Source organism: Anarrhichthys ocellatus, unplaced genomic scaffold (assembly GCF_004355925.1).
Source record: "Anarrhichthys ocellatus isolate YVR2014 unplaced genomic scaffold, GSC_Weel_1.0 scaffold6, whole genome shotgun sequence".
Lineage (NCBI taxonomy): Eukaryota > Metazoa > Chordata > Actinopteri > Perciformes > Anarhichadidae > Anarrhichthys > Anarrhichthys ocellatus.
The window spans coordinates 6,892,701-6,914,979 of NW_022280036.1; the positions used below are offsets into that span (position 1 = coordinate 6,892,701).

The following is a 22,279-nucleotide window of genomic DNA, read 5'->3' on the forward strand; positions in this document are numbered from 1 at the left end:
ACAAGCGCCTGCTCTTAATTTGTAATTAGTTCAGGGTATGGCAAGATAAATCATAACATGTCACTGCAGTTAACTGTGGTTGTCTTGGCAGGACCATGCCTGAAGAGTGTTGTGGAAATTTATCATATGGTTCTTTTAGTTATAACTTGTATCGCTTAAACCTGCATATACCACCCTAACCCTCTTCCCACGGAAAGGCTGGGAACCTGGCCTTGGTGGGTGCAGCGGCCAACAACATCTGTGAGGGGGAGGGTGAAGGGAGAGGAGACGAGATAACGCGCATATATACTCTGTTTTGTTTTTTTATTAGGGTTAGACCTCCGAACCATCCCTGTGGAAAGAGCTCTATCCATTCAGCTGAATTATGATTGAAGTGTCTGTTCATTAAATATGTTTTTAGTACTTTAAGAAGTTCCATCGTGATTATTTCTCACAGAGAGGTTAAAAATATTTTTTTTCCACCACAGAGAGATCACTGAAAAGATAATTTCTCTCAAATCATGTCATCCTCTGATTGGCCACGTGCAGGCACGTAAAACCACACCAGGTTCAACGTAGCTTTTGCTACAGGTTGTACCGCTCTCGAATGCATCTATCCCTCCCTCTAGTAAAATGATGCTCAACTTTACCTGAGCTCGCTACCGCTTGAGTAATAGGCGTAAAGACAACGGACCGCTTGGGGCAAAGATTCACTGTAGCGAGAGTCCGGCTCTGAAGCGCGCACACAGTCAGCACCCTGGACAGCGCGCGGCGCTGCAGTGGCGATGCGTGGATTCAACCGGTGGCTTTCAACCACAGCAGCAGTGTGAGCGGACCGTTTTCCTGACTGTTACATAAACTCTTTGTGTTCCACATCTAGAAAACGCTGCTGGCATTCTGGATCACTTGGAATAGTGTTTTTTCTTTTTTGCTCTTTCTAATACGAGCGACTCCATTGTGTGGGTAGGCGTGTCGCTGCCGGTTGCGTGGTTGGCTCCAGAAGCCGTGCTGAGTAACGTGGAATAGCGACTGTCGGGCGGACGGAGTGGTGTGCTGGTGGTGCCTACGAGACCCTTCATTTATAAGGATGCTGGTGGGAAATGCCTGGAGACAGAGATGACGAGATTTGTCAAAAGGCACTTGAACTCCTGTCAGATCTTTGCTCGAAGGGGGAAGTGCAGAACGAACACTGCCTGGATTTTATCTACTATTTCCGAGACCTTGCCAGGCCACGCTATACGGATTCAGGTGAGGCATCATTTGCACGCTTCATTCAAGGCTTGCATTTAATTGAACCGAAGTGAACGTGCATGTGTCTTCTTTCATTGGACGTTATGCGCCTAAAACTCAATGCGTGGTGAAGCTATTGGATAGAGTGCATTCACAACCAAGACCCTTTCTTTGGAAATTCGATCTTAACAATTATCCCTCACATTTCCAATCATCTCGTTCCATTTTTTTTTTTTGTGCAACAAAATACACTTGCGAGGCGACAGGCTCTCCTTTTCACTGGCAGAAAAATTTTAGGTCTATAATTTTCAGTTCTTATTTACAATCTACATTGGAAAAAGTCTGACATTTTACAAGATTCAAAATGTGTGGTATTACTCCAGTTCCTTTTTGACACATGTGCATGGATGCCAGCAGTGATATTGTGTAGTCGCAGAATTACACATCACAAAGGCAGTGACTGCACAAAGGCTATTATCCTCCCTGAATGAGTTGCACCTGCGCTCGCCGGTCGTGTCACACTAACTGTATCCTACCTTGCAATCCTCCTCATACTCCATTCATTGTGCTTCTATTAGTTTGCATTACCATCAATTATTCCTCAGCAAATGAAAGTCCATTGTGAATTCCCACTCCTTCCCTGTTTCTGTCCCTCTCAACACCCCTCTCCCTCAACCCTCCTCCTGATTTCCTCTATTCCTTAATCTCTCAGCTCTCTCCTCACTCCCTCATCCATCATATAGGCCCTATCTGTCTTGTCTTTTCCAGTTTAATTAAATAGTGGATTTTCTACAGCATGTGCTGTAGTGGAGTTAGCTATCAGTATGGCTTTCCAATGAGGTACAATTTGAGTTCCGGCTGACATGTGTTACCCAGCATGATGGCAGCACCCATACTAAAATTACGAATGTAGCAGATAGCAATAGAAAAAAAACTCCAAATACCTTTGAACCAGAGTTGAAGGTGGGCTGGATGGATTCAGTGTCTCTGTTAAGGGCTGCTTATGAACATTTGTGTGTGTTTTCACAAACATTCTGGACATTCAACAGAATCATGACCTGGCAACTTCAGGAACCCATACTGGTAAAAGTTAATGTAGCAGAAAGATAATCAGAGTCAGGAGCGGAGCGGATGGGTGTCTTCTGGGGATCCAGCCCAGAAGGTTTTTTCAAAAGCCCTGAATCTTTAAGGTTTGTAGGTTTTTGAAATACCTTCAACTTTTTGTTATTGCCCCTCAGTTTCTCTGACTGAATCTAATATAATTGAATAATTAATAACTCTGCCCTAATGGTCAGTTCAAAGTATTGATGAACAAATCTACTTGGCAATGTTGAGGATCCTTGATTTGCAATAACAGATGCCCAGATTATTAAGGAAAGATGGATTTATCACCTAAAAATCCATTTTGTGAACTACACTCCAGCACAGTATAACAAAAATAGGTTTCAAGATCATCAATGCTGTATATTCCAAATTCCCACTTTACTTATGTATGTTATGTAACTTAACATCACAGAATTTGCCTTATTTTTGGTTGCTGGAGTGACATTTGTTGTTTTATATTTTCAGAATGATGACAGCTGGAGAACAATTAGATACAACATACGGTGTAAATTCTACATGTTATTTCGTCCTTGGCAACTATCTTGTCTTTCCGAAAAGATGTAAAGATTTCTTGGCATTCTATTATCAAATGACTTGAAAAATAATGCATATAACCTTAAATGTGAGAAAACAAATCTAGGATGCTAGGTTTTGGCTGAGCCCTGAATGGAACATATACAGTGGAAAGATGAATCAATACAAACCATCCTTTTTTATGATCTAATGAATGTAACTTTAGGCCTATTATGCTTTAAAGGAAGGGTACGACATTTAGTGAGATGTGTTTATAAGCTCTATTACTGAGAGTTAGAGGATCAATACCACTCTCATATCAACGACTGGCCTGGCCTGGCTCTGTCCAGGTGTAAAAACAAAGTCGTGGTTTTACGGGGTTATTTCTTGTCCAGACTTCCTGAAATCTCTGCTGTTGCCCGGCAACCTCTCGGCGATGACAAGACTCCGGTAAGTCCCCGTTACTGGCTGTAAGAAGTAGTCGTCGGGACAACATCCCATGGTGTGTGGACTGCTGTTTTGAAGTCTCGAGTTCGGCATTTTGGCCAGACGCCATTTTGAATTTTGGCCGTCGCCATCTTGTTTTTTTGCAAAGAGGGAAAAGAAGGAACCATATTTGGACTGCAGAGGAGTGACGTAGAGACGCCGTGTACGGCTCTGGTAGCGGTAGCGGCCTGTCAATCAAAAGGTAGCAATGCCCTAAGCATACCCTGCTTTATCGTCTATTTTATTCTAAATGGGACCATCACTAAATAAACATAAGAAAAAAGACTTGAAACTAAGAAATGAGACCCTAAACTCATGTTCACATACTGAGGTAATAAATCAAGTAAGAAGTAGGGTCATTTTGTCAGAGACTTCCATACAATCTGACTTCTTTTGGCAACTAGATGAGTCACCCCCTAATGGCCAGAAGAGAGAATGCAAGTTTAAGGAATTTACACATTGGCTTCACTTGTCAGAACCTGAGGTTACCGCCTGGTTCCTGGACAAGATTTAGGCTGGGTTCATGTCATTTCAGAAATACCGCAATTACCAGTTTCTGAGTTATACATAGCAGTCATGTCAACATCTGCTGGGAAATTTGTCTTTTTCTGAAATATTCCAATATTCCCAAACAAACATGGACGCTTCACGTCAAAGTCTGCCTCTTCAAGCTAATTTAACCCAAATTTAATGAATATGTAATATTATCAGTCACTGTGCAGTTTTTTTTCATCCTCACAAATATACAACGATCTTGAGTTTTCGGGTGACATGAATGCTAAAGTCGACAACTGAAAATCGAGGGGACAATTAAGCAATTTCCAATAAATACAGTTTTTACTCTCAGAGATATGTTTAAGGGAAAAAACATCTCAGGAGGTAGAACTTCATATATTGTGTTTTCAGCACAATATATGCCTCCTACACTATTGCACCTTTGAAGGTCCTGTGCTCTAAAATTGGTCCGTCCTCTTTGTTGTGATGCAGTCTCTGAGTCCTTCCAGAGATTCTGACACGCGTCCCTCTGCAGGAGGCCTGCCAAGCTGACTGTGGGCTCAGTGTCCTCAGATGGCAAGTGCCTCAATTTCTCCACATTATTCTCCCAAATCACACATACTCTGGTATTGACAGGATCTCGAAGCACAGCAAGGACAGTTTGTCTGAGTTCCTGTGCGAGGTCTAATGACAGCGCCCACACACAGAACCAGTCCTATATTAGGCAGCGCTGTTGGATTTGGATAGGTTATATAAAACTATTATTGTCAGTCTTTTGAGATTTGCTGTGGCTCAAACTATAGAGCCTTTAAATGTAGTTTGTAGTTTGAAATAATATGCATGTTAATTGCCTAACAAAATATAAAAGCTAAGTAACAAAGTGTTACAGCATTCCTTTGTAAATGTTTTAGAATTAACTCTACATCAGATGTGTAGTAGAGCTTGCCAGGTGGGATTCAGTTCAAGCTGATTCCTGGTTGCAAGATGTTCTGTGATTTAGTTCATCTTAAAAACATATTATTATCTTGGTGAGAAATCCTCTCTCTGTCATATCAATCAAATGAAGTATCATCAAAGACTAAAACTAAAAACACCACTGAAATTGCATACAGCTCTGTAAGTGGAAGGAGATGGGCTTTTTAAAATGTATTTATTAATTGTGAATACTAAACAGAATAAATCAAACCAACAGATTATTTTAGTTAAAACTTCAATGGCATATTTTGATATCCAGGATTTTATATTGACATAGAGTGCAAACATTAGAAAAGGAGCGAAGACGAGAGGATTAAATGCAATGACTGTAAATAGACTGTATTTATATAGCTCCTTTCTGTTACCAGACAAAGAACTTTACAATTTGTCTCTCATTCACATACCGCTGATATCCATATACACTTTCTTTATAAAGTCAGCTAGACACAGAATAGATACACGGCAAATTAGTCAACTCAAATGAAAAACATTTACATTCTCTATTCTGACAATCATGAGAGGAACATTTACTTGGTATGATGCTCATTATATTTATTATTATTTTTATGCTTCTGTAGACCATATTGCATTTCTTTTAAAATCCTGGAGTTTTTTGCCCATTAAAGTGACACGCTGTGCTAAACAATTACTCAGGTTAGCTATACTCATTATTATCATTAAAGTAAATACATAGATTATACACAGTTTTTTTTATTACTGTAGGCAGTAATAGCTCATTAATAGCTCATTGCAGAGTCAGCACATAAACTGGTCACATGTCTGTATCACTGGCCTCACATACAACGAGACTTATAACCAATAATAGGCATGGTTGGTTAGGATTATACAGTAGACCGATGCTATTTAAAACAAACTGTGCAGGAGAACTGGACTTTCAATATTTCAATACAGTAAATGAAAGTAAACATCACATTAGCTATACAGGCACAGCAGTTCATCAGTGCACTATTGAACACATAATGGTAAGCAGAGACTTGTAGTGCACAAAACAAAGTGTCTCAATTATACTGAATCAATAACTAACATGCACTATGACAAAAGAGGTGGTCCAGTAGATGAACAATGCATAAACCAACACTGGATGGAGTTTTCTACTCATTGTAAATATGATGTCTTCATACAGCTTACTTACATACAGCTTTAAACTATCTTCTCCTATAATAGTTGCTGCTGGGAACCATTCACTCCTGGACAATCATATTAACATTACATTTAAAAATCATTAAATTATTTAAATTAAATTAGTTATTTATTAGGCTAATTTTAGATTTAGATTTGTTAGCATTATTTAGCATCATAGATAAATGCAATGTACATCCCCAACATAAATGATAAATACATTTGAACGTCAGCCTATTCATTTAGTATCATGGATAAATATAATGTAAACAACTTTGAGGGAGATGTTTTATCTTAATACAGTACTCACATACCCATATGAACATTGAAAGAGTTATTGGTCGCTGTAACTTGACATCTCCACCTTCCACTGAGACAGTGTTAAGAGGAAGGGGCCTTCCAGCTGACAGCAGTACGTTTTTTGCAGCAACAAATGCAAAGTTACAGAATGTTGTTTGATAGCTATCACACTAAATTTAGCAAGTAAAAAGAAATGTGCAGTGGGTATTAGATTTCCAAGCTTGATACAACAAGAAAAATATTTTGAAAAATTTGAAATAAGCCCAACAGTGAGCCATCTCTTTAATAACTAAATATATTTCTTTCCATATATATTTCTCCATGACCGTGCTGCAGCAATGATGGCTGAGGAGGTTGGCAGAGGGCTAAGCTAAACTATTAGCAACATTTTCTCTCAAATGTATGTATGTATATATATTAGTGCTGGGCAACGATTAAAATATTTAATTGCGATTAATCGCATGGATTTTTTGCGATTAATCGCGATTAATCTCATTGTTATGGCAAAGTTCAATAATGAATTCAAAAGTAGTGTATTGCGCACTTTTATTTTAAAAGTACTGCTATATGAACAAAAGGGCAATAACATTTGGTTCACGAGATGCAGGTAGCATGTTTTATACTTAATGTGAATATAATTCATACTTTGTTGGCATCTTATTCTGAAAACCGGATGTTCGTCTGAAGAAACCGGATGTTGTCTCACGTTAATCTTTCCGCTAACTTTCAAAGTCCTTCGCTCACTCCCGATCTGTGCCGTTTAAATGCGTTTACCGTGAATTTCAGCATGTAGGTGCACTAACATGTAAGTGTCTGCTGACTTTACCGCAGCGATGTCCAGTAGTCTCCAGGGAGAGCAACAGCTGGTGCAGCTTCTCTCTTTATTTCTGCCCCCACCCTCGACCAGAAGTGGAAGTCGCCTTTTCTCTACGGCAACCCTGAAGGGACATATCATCTCCAATACAAAACGATAAACATGAGACAGTCTGTTACAATAATAATAAATGAAAAATACTTACCTTTTTTTTTTTGTTGTTGTTTTTTAATTATTATTATAATTTTTTTTCCCATCTCAAAAGGCTCAAGGACATACACACACACACACACACACACACACACACACACACACAACTGACTATAGGATGTTTGCTGGCTTTTATCCCACTGTTCTTGTCATCATCTTGTTGTTATGTCTATGTATTGTCTCTTGTCTTTCAATAATAAAAAAAAAAATTATAATAAATTTAAAAAATGCATTAACGCGCGATAAAATAACATGAGGGAGACAAGACTAGTATAAAAGTAATAAATAGACATTTATTGAAAGTACCACTAACTAAACCTAACTAAATTAACAATCAAAACATGAAAACAGCCAGGTCCTCCAAACAGGAGGCAGGGAGGAGAGGCACGGAGAGGAGCCACAGCCAAAGAAGAGGGGCAGCCTTTATAGCTGGGACCAACCCAAAGCTCAGGTGTCGCCCATCAGTGGCCGATTATCATCCTGGAAGACAACTGAGGAGAAAACAGGACACAGACCCCTGGTGGAAGGGAGGGGTCGTCACAATATATATATGAAAAGTGGTAGCAGTCAAAGTCTATTCTGAATTCAAAGTTACAGGTCAGATATGCTACTGGTTTACACGACAGGAGTTTGGTGCCAGTATCTTACCAAAAACTAGCAATAAAACCTTAAGGCCTATATGCATGCCACTGAAAGTCACCGTGATTAAAATGCAAGCAGTAGAAAATCGATAAGCTTCGATCCACCAAATTGAAATGCATTGCTGTCGCCTTGAACTGCTTCTCACGAGACTTTGGCAAAAAGAATGCAGACTCTCACCAGCTGCTGCAGTCTGCTTTTGATCTCTGAGAGCCAGCTGGCATCTCAATGCTTAAGGAGCAACTGAATTATAATCTCCATGCTGTTTGGAAGCAGACAGAACAGATTATGTGATCCATATAACCTCTGTCTTCTTCCAAATGTAATGAGTGTACATAACGATTACTCGTTAGCATTGGTGTATATGTGCTGATCACATGGACAACACAACCTCACATACAGATACAACAAACTATCCGTATTCCTATAAACATGTATAAAAAAAACACTTAAATATCTAGATATTAGATATCTTCACTGCTCAAATTTTGTATTTCAGCAGCACTAACCACAATATTGTATTACGTCCAATACGCAACACTGAAGATGGAGATGACAGCTAACTAGACCTGTAAGAGAGTCGTTTGATTTATTTACCACGTGACATTTGTGTGTTTTTAGAAGCACAGTATTAGCCAGGAGTGGTGAAGGATGTTGTATAAGTGTATTCCTGAACTGAGATCTGCAAACTGACTGAAGTTCTCAAAAGTAAATTACCTACGCTGACTAAACCATCTCACCGCTGTTGGGTGTCTTGGGTGTTGCGTGGGTCGGAGATCTGAAACCTCTAAAGAGTGACTAATTCTCACTGTTTCAATGGACACTTGAGTATTGTGTAGACTTGAAAAGAAAATCTGGACCAATACATTAACACAAGGGAAAAAACAGGTGAAAGGCATTTCAAGATAAACAATGCAATGAAATTGCTGCGTATGGCAATAGATGTACTATTTGCTCTTGATGGCCAAATGCACCCGGCTGTTATTAAAGCTCATTAAGATTTAGAAGAATATTTGTACAGCACTTCATCACTTCACCTCATAAAAACTAAAGCATGCATAGGAGAACAGAGAGTGAGGGGGCACAGTACATAGAGTGTGTATGCCTTTGATAATCAAGTAGGTACAGTAGTCTGAAAAAGAACTGATGTTAGAAATGCATTACATCCTTATATTATTGTGACCTACATGCAGATCTAACCTCTACTGGTGTAGAGTATATTAATGATATGTGTAGTTCATGCAAAAAATTAGGCATCACTTCTGTTTAAAAAAAGAAAGAGTTTATGTTAGTGCACATAGATTGGACCTGAGTACTATTTAAATATTTTTAAAAAAGTAATTATTTCGGGAAAATCACACACTTTTTGAGAGCAGAGACGATTCAGAAAGCCCTTGAAGACTGTTGGTTTACACCTCACCTCCCTATTCCTGGTGACTCGCACACCCCGTGCTGGTGTAAACAAATGCACTGTAGGAATATTCATGCCATGCTTTGTCAGCATAAACTCTTACTTGACAGAGTGTGAAATGGTGTGATACTCCTGTAAAGCTTTTATACTCCCACAGGTACTGCTTCTGCTCTTGCCCACAGGTACATTGACATCCATTTATGTTGTGCATGATAGCTACCGTAGAATTTTTTGCTGGAACATGTCTGGTGCTACTACTACTGCAGAAGACTTGTTGGGTCTGGTTGGGTTTAATAACATGGCTAAACAATAACAACCATTTTTTACCAAACTGTTATCTTTATATCAACGTCTTCAGTCTTCATTTATTTACACAACAAAACAAAGTTGTAACCATAAACTTAAAATAAAGAGGTTTTAAGCTCAATACCTCCATTTGCATGTCCACTAAATCCCCAAATCCTCTTGAAGGCAGATATGAGGCTCCAGGGGATTATTAAATAAATGTAGTTAATTCTAATTAATCTTGCTGAGGATTCCTTGTCAAAATAAAGAAAAGAAGAGAGGAAAACCCCACAGAAACACCACTGTTATAGTAAGACAAAGATAAATAAATGTTTTGTTATGTAGTACAAAGAAGCAGAATTAGTCATAAAACATTTTTCTGATGCAAAGGGGGTCAAATTGTTTTGATTTTGGGCCACTTACAGAAAAGTACAAGGAGTAATGGGCCAAACAATAGTAAATGTGTAATTACACCAGTTAAACTGCTTAAAAAAAATACAATCAAAATAACTACGCAACACTACTAAACATTTGAACATTTGTTATTTTTTTTCATCTGCTGCTCTTAAATTTAATCTAAATTAAATCAATACTTTTAAACTGTAATACAGTGCATGGCCCACTTAACATATGATGTTATTAAAAAAGTCCGTAAAATGGTTAAGTTAAGAAAGGTAGAACAATGCCAAATTTTTTGTTTATGCCCTAAGATCACACTTAAAAGATTATAATGTAACTGTAAGTCTAATCTTAAGATATAAAAACAGAACCTCTAGAAATGGTGAACTATTGGTTTCTCTGCCAAGAGGTTAAGACCAAGATAATTTCACTATTTAGTCAACATCTGTTTAAACAAGGATGTGTAATGTGCATGCAGTGCCACTTATCAGAAATATACACAAGCGATATCTCCTTTCAAAAATCCCCACAAGCCATGAACTGTAAGGCCATAGTTTGACTACCTCAGTTATAATATGACCCCACCGGTTAGTAAGTAACCACCTTTACATATCAAATATCCAATGATAAAATATTTGTAAAAAGGTTTTCGCGCTACTTGATTTATCAAAATTGCTAATAATGGTGACGATGAAGGGGTAAAAGTGTAGCTTTGCAACAAAGCAGGAAGCAAACTGAATTCACTGTCAGATCGGTATTTCCTGTCTTTCTTGTTACCTTCTCAGATATATCGGTGAGTCTGTTGTCACTGGTAGTGACTGCCTGTGGCTTGGCTCTGTTTGGGGTCTCCTTGTTTGTCTCCTGGAAACTCTGCTGGATACCATGGAGGGAGAGTGGGCTCTCCCCGACCACCAAGGAGGCCCATGGGCACCTCAACCCTATAATGAGCCCTCTCCCCTCGCTGCTCGCATCCAGGCAGCCAGTTTACACAGCCGTGGACCCCCCACCGCACAACCGCCGTGAGTCATCACACTGCTCCATCGCCAGAGAGCCCACTCCTGTGGCATCTGTGGTGTCAGTGGAGGCTCCAGTAACTCCAGTATCACCACCACCTGTGGTCATGGCCACAACAGAGGCAGCTATGAAGATCAGTCACACATCTCCAGACATCCCACTTGACGCCCAGACTAAAAGCCGGGAAAATGGGGTTCACACCAACCCTCGTATGCAGAAACAGACCACTGAACACCCACCCTCTGGCCACCTAATATCTGAAATTGGGTCGGTATAAGATTTCTTATTACTTTTTGTTTTGTCTTAGTCAGAACTACTAGATTTTTTTTGAATGCCTACATGCCTTTTCTGATTCAATCCGTTGATGTTGTATGGTGATGTTTGTTGTTTTCCTCTGCTGACAGACAAGGGTCCATTCGCAGGCATATAAACCTGTCTAACCCAGACTTCAACGTGGCTCAGTTCCAAAGACAGGACTCTCTCACTGGAATGGGGCTGGGCCTTGGTCGCCTCAAACCTGAACTCTACAAACAGCGCTCCCTTGAGGGAGATGAAGTCAGTCGCAGAGGCGGGGGTTGTGGGCGCCTCCACTTTATCCTCAAATTTGACTGCGACCTGGAACAGTTAATAGTTAAGATCCACAAAGCAGAGGAACTCCCAGCCAAGGACTTTTCTGGCACCTCTGACCCTTATGTTAAGATCTACCTTCTCCCTGATCGTCAGACCAAGCACCAGACCAAGGTGCACCGCAAGACGCTAAATCCCGTGTTTGATGAGGTCTTCCTGTTTCCTGTGGCATACTCTGAGCTTCCTACACGTAAGCTGCACTTCAGTGTCTATGACTTTGACCGATTTTCACGCCATGATATTATTGGCCAAGTGGTTGTGGACAACTTCCTGGATCTGGCAGATTTCCCCAGGGAGACGAAACTCTGCCGGGACATCCAATGCGTCTCCTCGGTGAGTCAGCTCTTATGTTCAATATGATGTCATGCTCACTTAGATATGCCATGTTATATTTAACTTGTTATCATTATCAGAAAAGGCAAAAGGTGTTTTAAGAAGTCTGAACGATTTGCTGCAACTTTATTGAGAGCTACATATTTGGCTCAAATTTGAGTCCTTCATTTCAGCACACAGCTTGATATCACCAAATGGTGTAGTGATGACCTGCCAATTTCTTACGTAATTTCTTCATTATGCATGTTTTTCATGTCATTTTACGCCGCAGCAATATTAGACTCTCAGAGCAAGCCCTCCAGAAGTCAGGTGACCCAGTGTGAAGAGCAAGAAAGTCCACAGGGGGAGGAGGGCAGAGTGTATGGATAGGTCGCACAAACACACAAACACATGACTTTCAGGAGACCGCTGATCGTGTTCCATTTGAAATCAAAATTCAACCTTCGACTTATTTACATTGAGTACTTAACTGATGTACGTAATTTAATTTACGTATCAAAAATACTTATTTTAACCCAAACCATGATTTTTTCCTATATACCTAACAAAGTAGTTTTGTTTGAATTCACAACGTTAACCATTTGCTTAAAACTGCTACTGTGCGTCTGTATGTGACGAGTTAAGAGAACGGGGCATTAAATGACACACGAAAAGCTTGAAATGCGTAGACATGACACACGAAATATTCCTTGTAAGTGGCATGCTATTTATACACCTTACCATGAGATCACGCTGCTGCACAGTCTGTTTCTCACTGACAGTACAGTGTATCAAATAAAGTTGCCTGCCGTTGTAAACACACTGAGCTGTCAGCTCTGAATAAACGAGAGAAGAATTAGTTGGTAGATAAGGTTAATAGGTTTCACTTTGAAGAAAGAAGATTTCTATGTCTCTCGCTGCTGGTGAGATTAAGAGTCTTGTAGCATTGAGCAGAATATCTGTTCACACTGGACAAAGTCCTCCCCTGCACTATTTTACAGACAAGACACTACCAACAATCTCAAAAACCCAATATCTCAGGCATATGTACTGCTATATAATCATTTTTATACATTTGCTTCAGTGTCTTTCTAATCTTAAGAAATGTTGGAGAGCAGTAAATGAAAACAACGAATCTCTGCAAATGCAGAAATTCCCTTTATTAGAGATAGCTGATAACATCAGCCAGTTGATACAGATGAAGGACAGAGAGACATTTTCACGAGGAAACACATTTACTGTATCTTCTACCTATCTAAAATTCAGTACCCTCGGCTGGGACCGCACCTTTTTTAAATATATGTAAATTAAATCCAGGGCAAGACTGCCCTGCGGGATTCAAAGTCCCTTATCATGTTATTGACTGTGCAAGAGTGTGTGTGCGTGTGCGCTCTTGTACAATTATCTTTGTGAATACCAATTGGATATTTAGATAATGAAGAAGAAAAAGAAGTGAGGGCAGAGAGAGAGAGAGAGAGAGAGAGAGATTGTGTAACACCTGACTTGAGGATGAGGGTTTGAGGATTTGTCACTGTCCACAGAAGTCAGAGCTCAATGCTTTTGATTGTTTCCTGTTAAGACACCTTGAAGCCTTGTTGAAATATATCCTCCAAATCGATTGTGGAATGGACAATATGCTTCAATATTTTTGAGTATATGCTTTCAGTGATTGCTTCATTGACAGGCATCTCAGTGTGTGAGCTTATCCAGCTATAATTCACCATTGATCCCTTTCTTCATAGCATGCTTAAGTGGCATTGATAGGAGTCCTTGCTATTGATTGCTGCAGACAAGTCATTACATCCTAGGGAGGTCAGTAAAGCAAGATCAATGAGGTGCAGGTGTCGTGGTGGGTTAAAGTTCCATAGCTCCTGCCTTCGGTTATATCTGTAATGATACAATTGTATTGTTGCAATCTTGTAAACATGACGACACTGCTGAAATAGGTCCAACGAGGCAGCAATCACAGCCAGTCAGTGTATAAGCTGCAATAGACGTCAACAATGACAGTTTGGGTCATAGTTCACCTTTGTTATCTCTTCCAATTAAGTTTGACTAACGTGGGGTTTGTATACCTGTCTGACTGCAAGGGTTTCTTGTACTGTTGGATACGTTTTTAGCAATGTTAAAGCATTCAGAAATATCAGAAATCTTTTGGGAGTGCAATGTTTATAACCGTTATCATAATTGAAAAAAATTCAGCCCAGTAAAGAAAACCCAAGTGTTGTTTTTCTTTAAGAAAGTACTTTGATAAAAGCTGAACTGTAATGACAATTACCTGGGACAATTTAGCAAAACAGAGTCAATTCTACAAAGCAGCACGGGACCATGTGACTGAGCAGCTGTGTGTGTCTGTTTCTTGTGTATCTAATAAGCAAAACATCATTTACTTTTGCTGGTGTCAAGGTTTGTCTCTTGCTTCTCTGTTCCTCACTACAAATGCAACTGATCCAACTGTCAATCCAAACTAAATATAGGCAGAGTACTATGATGATATATCAGTAATTTAGCTGGATAAAGAAACCTGTTAAAAAATGTGTTTTTACTGCTGCGGTCACTCACATGAGTAAAGAGAGATGCATCATTTTATTTTCACATTCATTTTCATTCAGAATAACTGCTTCACCGTGTATTATTTTTGTGTATGAATCTTGACGCCAGATGGTAGTTTTGCTTTACAATGGCAGAAACACATCTGAAAGGCATCTGTTTCTGGTGAATTTGTGTAACAGCTTTATAACCATCTATAATTGCCTATCTGAGCATGTCTTCCATATCTTGTTCCCATATATGTTATTTATAATAAAAGAAAAATCAATGACATGCTGAAAACCTTTCACCAAATATAGAAATGTTACCAGTACTTGACATCAGACTCTTTCAGAATGGGAATGTGGCAAATATTCATGTTCAGGCAGCTACCTGACAAGAAGCAAAGTGATCCAGGAATGGTTTGTCAGGCAGTTAGTTATGAAGAACCAATCAAGTAGCAATAGTTTGAGCTGTTTTACAATGCCAGAAAGGTATTGGGAATGACAGTACATGATGTCAGTGTATGCATTTTTGTTTTTGATGATGATTCACTAACAGTTAATGAATTTGCTCCTTGAATTTCAGTAATCATTTCCATAATCACCATTGTGGTTTCTCTAGTTGTGAAAGTAAGCAGGAAGAAGAGCTACGGTAGTAGAGGGAGGAGACAAAAGCTTAGGCACAGAGGGATACATCAATAACACCATTCTTTCATTCTGATGGCAAGAATCCACGTCTCTCTTTCTCTCTCCCCCCCTCTCTCATATATATATATATATATATATATATATATATTAATATTTGTGCAACCAGTGAATGCTGAAAGCAAAGGCAGGTTACATGGATCAACAGTCTTTGCTTGACCACACTTACTACACTGAATTGTACATGTAGGCCATGTCGACACATTACAAGCCATACCGCCATCTTAACCACACTTGGCACATGCACAAAGTCAGCAGCTGTGTCCCACTTTCACAATGCATACAAAGTCTAACTGGGTTTTGAGTTCTTACTGCAACAAAAAAAAGTATATAAATAGTGGATTTTAATTTAGAAAAAAATACATTCATTTGAATTTGTGTGCTGTTGATGGACACTATGGCCTTATATTACAGTACATATAAGAAATAAAAGAGGCACCACTTAAGAGAGAGCTGCATGTAAATCCTAGAAGACAATATTTGGAAAAGGGTTCAAAATGTTGTTTTATTAGATGCAGCTGTTGTAGTTTGATTGCTGTTTATTGACACTCATCTTGTGTCATTTACTCAACTTAATTTACAGAGCTCACACAACATTGTTGACGAAGACAAGGAAGAATAAGATAATCATATGCTCATGACAATGTCATATCTGTACAAATGGATAAAGTACATATGTTTATTGTAAACTAACTAAAACTAAAACCAGTAAACTACAATACTATAGTGTTAATATGTAGTGTTACTGTGTAAATGGAGCATTATCAGCTTGAGGACCAGGAAAACATGTTTAGAGTACTCTGCCTCTGCTGTTGTACTCGGGTCACAATGTGTCTGCTACTCTCAGGCTTCAGACTCTAATGAACCCTATAAATTCACAGAGGCAAAGTACACCACCTTAACACCAGCTTGACAGATTCATAGACACATAGGGTCACAACGTGTCATGCAGACGTGGATGACTGCTTGGCCTTACCAGCACCCTCAGCACTGTGTAAGGAGCCATGCACAAATGCAATTTATCTGACCTCTCAAAAAGCAAAATACAGCAACAACACTCTCCTCACATCAAAGTGATGCCTACACTCTTTTATGGGCATGTCTGACTTGATTTGAATTCAATTCAATTTATTTTTGTATAGCCCAAAATCACAAATTACAAATTTGCCTCAGAGGGCTTTACAATATGTACACATTTGACATCCTCTTGTCCCAGGACCCTCACATCGGAACAGGAAAAACTCCCCCAAAAACCCCTTTAACGGGGAGAAAAGAGGAAGAAACCTTAGGGAGAGCAACAGAAGAGGGATCCCTCTCCCAGGATGGACAGAAGTGCAATAGATGTGATGTGTAGAACGTGAATGTTTAATAATTTTGAAAACGACAATGGCAATAAAAAACATAACCTTGTGTAATACAATGTATTACTATTAAATGTGGGAATGCATGTTCGAGAAGGATTGTCAGTTTACCCGTCATGTAAATGAAATGTGTTATACCACAGCCTTGTTGAATACTTGATTTTGATTGTAATAAAAGACCCACGTCAAGATACGTCTCAATTTAGGTCTCAGGCTGGGAAGTCTTAAACTCTTTTACTTTCTCTCCCTATTTCACGCCCTGGCTTTCTCTTTCCTACAATCAAACACACACAAACACACACACACTCACTCTCACAGATTACAGATAAAAACAAGTGCCATGTCAAGAAGAGAACATGAACACTGAGCAATGCTGAAACATCGTAGACAATAGCAGAAATAGCAAAGTGTGTGAGTGACAAAGAGAGAACATCAAATATAATGTTTTATCCTGACCTATTTTCATAATAAAGTTACAATCTAATCAAACTTTTTCAAACACTGCTAATTCCAAAGACATATATGTCAAATATGCATATTATCGCACTGTATCTTATACTATGCTTACCTATTTTCTTAAAATAGTTTTTCATGATTGTTTTTCACACAATGAAGTTGAATTAACCAAGATTAATAAGTGAACAATAATTACATTTTTGTCCTCTCCATTTCTACAGTTTATTAGGTAAATGATCAACCACAGTTAGCACATATTGTACTTTGGCTAATAAAGACCTGTCTATACTGTTCAGCTCAAGCAGAGTAAATTACAAAGTGTGTGTTACAAAGGCAAATTAAATAGCATAAAAAGGAACTATTTTACAAAGGTGAAGCTCGCTTGAAATAATCCACAAAAACGTTTCGCACTTGTTCCTTGTTTAGGATTTTTATAACAATTTGACACTAATTTCATACTTTCATCTCCCAATATATACAAAAAAATGAGAAGCCATGATTTAATCACAGTTAAGATAGCAGCTCTGATTAGCAATGTGACACCATATATTCTCAGTTCTCAGGTTTTATGTTCACATAGTAAACTCACTGAGCTTCCCTTTAAGAATGATTACAGTGAAAGTTAATAGTAGATGACACCTGATTCATAATACAAATGCCATCTCCCCAACAAACCAAAAGAGATTCTACTGGAGGAGGAGTTGTCTTCACCAGACATGTTTGTGTGCTTTCCTGGTTCTCACTTCTTTGGTGAAGTTATTTTAAGAGCAAGTGATAAGTGAGCTTCTGCCTTTCTGCAGCTGAACAGAAGTCTCCATGTCGGGTGAAATTGGGAGGCTTTTATTTGAGCAATGTGACAGAAGGGAGTAGAGAGAGAGAGAGAGAGATGTTTCAATTATGTAACCAGATGTCAGATGGCCACGCCATTATTCTTCACCTTCGACTAGTGCACAATGATGAAAAGCAGCAGTACTAGAAATAATGTCATTCACATAATTCAAAGAGTAAAGTTGCTTTTAAAAACAATAGATACTTGCATAACAAAAATGAGTAATAATAAAAAAGGAATACTATCACTATCAAAGAAAAGGCTGATGATAGAGTAAATGTGTTTTGTGTTGTCTTTCAGGATAATGTGGATCTCGGGGATCTGATGTTTTCGCTCTGTTACTTGCCCACTGCCGGCAGATTGACCATCACCATGATAAAGGCCCGCAATCTCAAGGCCATGGATATCACTGGTGCATCTGGTAATTAGAAGCTGTTATTGTCTATAACTACTGAGTCTCACTGGTATCCTGAATGAAAATGAATATCTTCCCGGTCTGCTTCTCTCACTTTTACAGATCCATATGTGAAGGTTTCACTAATGTGTGATGGTCGCAGACTGAAGAAGAGGAAGACATCGACAAAGAGGAACACTTTGAATCCCGTCTACAACGAGGCCATTGTCTTTGATGTCCCCCCAGAAAATATAGAGCAGATCAGCCTTTTGATTGCAGTGATGGACTACGACCGGTTAGGAACCTTTACAAGGCTTTATATAAGTCATACAGTAGTTTGCACCTCGTTTGCATGAGTCATTTTTAATTCATATGCTGCTGGACAAAAATATGAAACATTTCAATATGTGTGCATTGTAGGGTTTTTTGAACTCAGATTCTTTGTTTCTGTCACATAAATAGTTTGACTGTTTCAGTTTTCACACTCAAAATGTGGTGCATCATTATTTTTGGAACACATGGTGGGTTGTGATCACATGTTTGTCCTCTCTCTCCCTCCTGCACCTACAGCGTAGGCCATAATGAGGTCATTGGTGTGTGTCGAGTTGGCAATGATGCTGACAGCCTCGGTCGAGACCACTGGAGTGAAATGCTCACATGTCCCCGAAAACCTGTTGCTCACTGGCATCCAATTGTTGAGGTGAGGTGACTTTACTGTGATGGGTGTGACATGTGTTTCCATGCATACACTGGGACTGACCACATTACGAACATGAACACATTTTTGCTCACATACAACATCATTTGATACTTACACTGTCAAAACTGCTCTTACACATGTAGGTTTTAGCCCTCAGGCAGGAACACGCTGTTACCAAGCAGATATTAGAGCAAATTCTAACAATGAACGAATTAATTGAAGTTTGGTAGAAGGTTATGATCTGATATTAATAGACCATGAGAACTGTGTTCAATTCCATAATATTTTATTTTAATGTTTATTTTAATATTTTCTTAGCTGTTGGAGGCAGATTTTTGTTACGAATCAAAGTGAGATCGAAATGTAAATTTCCAAGAGACAATATTAAAAAAGCTTTATGTATCCATGTGGTATAATATACTGTATGCTGTCAACATGTTTGACATGATACAAGTTGACAGTGAAGGTAAAAGAAGATTACTTAAGGCAAACAGATGGAATACTGACATTTATGAAAAACAATCTATTATAAAAAATTAAGTTTGACAGCACAAAGGATTTTACAACAAGACCGGTGATAACTGCTGGATGAAAAACTGCAGCAAGTGTATATGAATAAGTGATTAAGCGTATCACGAGTCATGAAAGCACAGTGGTCTCATTAATATTCACTGATACAGTAGTGTGTTGTTACTATCATGCTGTGAGAAGATTTTTGATCAGCAGTCATGGGAACATCGAAGTAAAGTGTTTCAAAAAAAAGCAAAACCTTCCTTTAGGTAGAAACCATTTTCTATAGCCTAGTTGACATTATACTGTATATCTGATTTCATAATCTTATGTGAAGAGAAAGTGTTGCCCTGTACATATCTGGCTGATGGAGGAAACACCGGACATGTGGGGGTACATGTGGTTTCAGACGAAAGCCACTCAGCTCTCTGTGGGTAGTTCATATTTTTAATAAAAATAATGCAATTATCCAAATATCCACCCTTGAGGGAAAAAAATAACTTTCCGGGAAGTGCTAGAGTGGATGAGGGAGAGAGCTAAGGAGATTATATTCTTACAGCAGAGAAGAGGAAGTGTCGCTGAGAAGCTGATAGATGGTATCTCTGACCTGTGCTCTCAGCTTAGAAAATGGCTTTATTGTGTGTTTTGTGTGCACATCAAAGGTTTCCTTTTTGCAAAATACAAAGAGACAATGAGAGAAAACTGAAAATTGAGCTTTTTCTGTTTCTTTCGGGGCTATTAGAGTATGTAGTAGGCTACTTTGAAACCTACATTGAAGCTTCAAGAAACCCCATATTAATATTTACTTCCTCCCTATTCATCTCAGTCAAAGGGGTCGTCTTCACAAGCCCCTGATGCCCACACCACTCCCCAAAACTGTAAAGTAGTCCCAAAATAGCGATAGGTTTCAAATGCAAGCAGGTCTATTTACTAGTTTGTTTGCCAAGTAAGCCGCTGTAAAAGCTTTTATTTTTTTATTCCCAGTTGGTAAATGAAACAGGCACAGTAACACAGTCTAGTCCACAAAAATGTTGTGAATATATAAATAAACTGACTTCAGAAGAATCAAAAACCAAATGGGAATCATTCGTTGTTTCTTTTGCTGCCCAATTCATAACTATGTAGGTGGTTACTACATTTATTAGGTTTCAAGAGGAAGAGCTTAGATTTTGAATATTTGGCTCTGGTTTTATTTGATACGACTGTACATCTGTTTCTATGTCTGTGTGAGAGAGGATTTGTTTTTGCACATGCATGGCACAGCTCTAACTGTTGGTACATTGTTTGCGCTTGACTCTTCATTGCAGTACCAAGGGACTAGTAGCCAGGGAGGATCCTGTAATTCTCTGAAGACGCCTCCCTCTCCGTAGCCTTGAGCAACACTGCACATAAGAGCACCAACCTGACCTGAAGTCTTGGCTGTACCTTTGGACAATAGTGCTGCTGAGTGCTGCACACATATGGTCACAAAAGAAGAATGCATACATTGATAAAATACTGAAAAGAGAGACAAAAACTGTCTTGAGCTCCACTCAATATGATTGGTTGCATGTTGAATGACCACAAAGATGGATGTTTTCTTTTCTATAATGTTCCAAAAGAAAAATAACAGGCGTATGCAGACATTTTGAGTCTGTGCTATTCCTGGGTTTATACAGTAGTTACTGTTTTTTACATAGTATTGTTACTTATTTTAATGAGGTGAGTCTGTATTTGCACATTGTACTTACAACCAGTTGAACTGCCACACTGTTTATTCTTTTTTAAATTTGGTGATGAATTGGTGCATGAAGTCATGGTTTGGTGGGATATCTTCTCCTTGTTTGTTTCTATTTCTATTTTTGGGAATAGGATATGTCGTTCTGTCAGTTGATGTACAGTGACGGTTGATTTCTAGACGGTATCTGTAAGAAAATGATGTTCAATGTTATCAATAAATATCATTCCTCATAAAAAACAACCATCATTTATGTCTGACATATGTCTAATTTGTTTGTGGTTTATTTCTTCATTTAAGGAAATATAAGAACAAATATTGTCTGACTGTAGTTCTACATGGTGGACAACTAGGAAATCTGTGAGCATGTCCATTCCATTACTGTTTATAAATAAGTGTTATTGGACGTGCAGTCCATATAAATACAGCCATGTGGCAAGAGGCAAGAAAGGCTGTGAGCAGATTATGAATGCCTGTAGGCTCAGCACAGCCCAGAAATGAACTGTTGCCTAATTAGCAAATACTCTAAAGCAGTTTTGAAACACAGAACTTATCACAGAACACATTTGCAATGGATCCCTTGCAGTTTGCATTCAATTTATGTTTTGACTATTGACTTGAATGGAGCACTCAAATGTGTTGGTCCTTATTTGGCAAAATGTTGGTGAGCAGTAAACTGTCGGATTCACAAAGAACCGTCAGACACTGATGCTGTGTGTTATGGCCCTGTTTTTTTGTTTTTTTGTTTTTTTAACGCAAACAGGAAGTGATCTTTAATCTGTTATACCATGTTTTGGTAGCACTTTATAATAACTACACACTATGAAGCATTAGTTAAGTATGAGTAAACACTTAATTCATCATTTATAAAGCATTGTTCCTACATTAATAATTCATTAGTATGCAGTTCATAACAACAGTTATAAATGTTTTATTCTTGATTAATAAGCCAGTCTATTATGTGTTTCATTATTGTGTTTTCATACTTTATAATAATAGACAAGCTTATTAATCAAGAATAAAACATTTACAACTGTTGTTATGAACTGCATACTAATGAATTATTAATGTAGGAACAATGCTTTATAAATGATGAATTAAGTGTTTACTCATACTTAACTAATGCTTCATAGTGTGTAGTTA

General features: G+C 38.5%; 1 protein-coding gene across 2 annotated transcripts; it reads left to right on the forward strand.

Annotated features, from left to right (window-relative positions):
- The first annotated feature begins 567 nt into the window (after positions 1-567).
- Positions 568-21,763, forward strand: syt9a (synaptotagmin IXa). Of its 2 annotated transcripts, XM_031846532.1 has the most exons (7): positions 568-1,227; positions 10,766-11,261; positions 11,399-11,954; positions 18,116-18,236; positions 18,333-18,504; positions 18,780-18,909; positions 20,727-21,763. In XM_031846532.1, the coding sequence occupies exons 1-7, from the start codon at positions 1,080-1,082 to the stop codon at positions 20,787-20,789; spliced, it is 1,686 nt and encodes a 561-aa protein (XP_031702392.1). In that variant the 5' UTR covers positions 568-1,079; the 3' UTR covers positions 20,790-21,763. The 2 variants fall into 2 exon arrangements, with proteins under 2 accessions (XP_031702392.1, XP_031702393.1); XM_031846533.1 differs by lacking the exon at positions 20,727-21,763 and having other exon boundaries at positions 18,780-18,918.
- Positions 21,764-22,279: the final 516 nt, after the last annotated feature.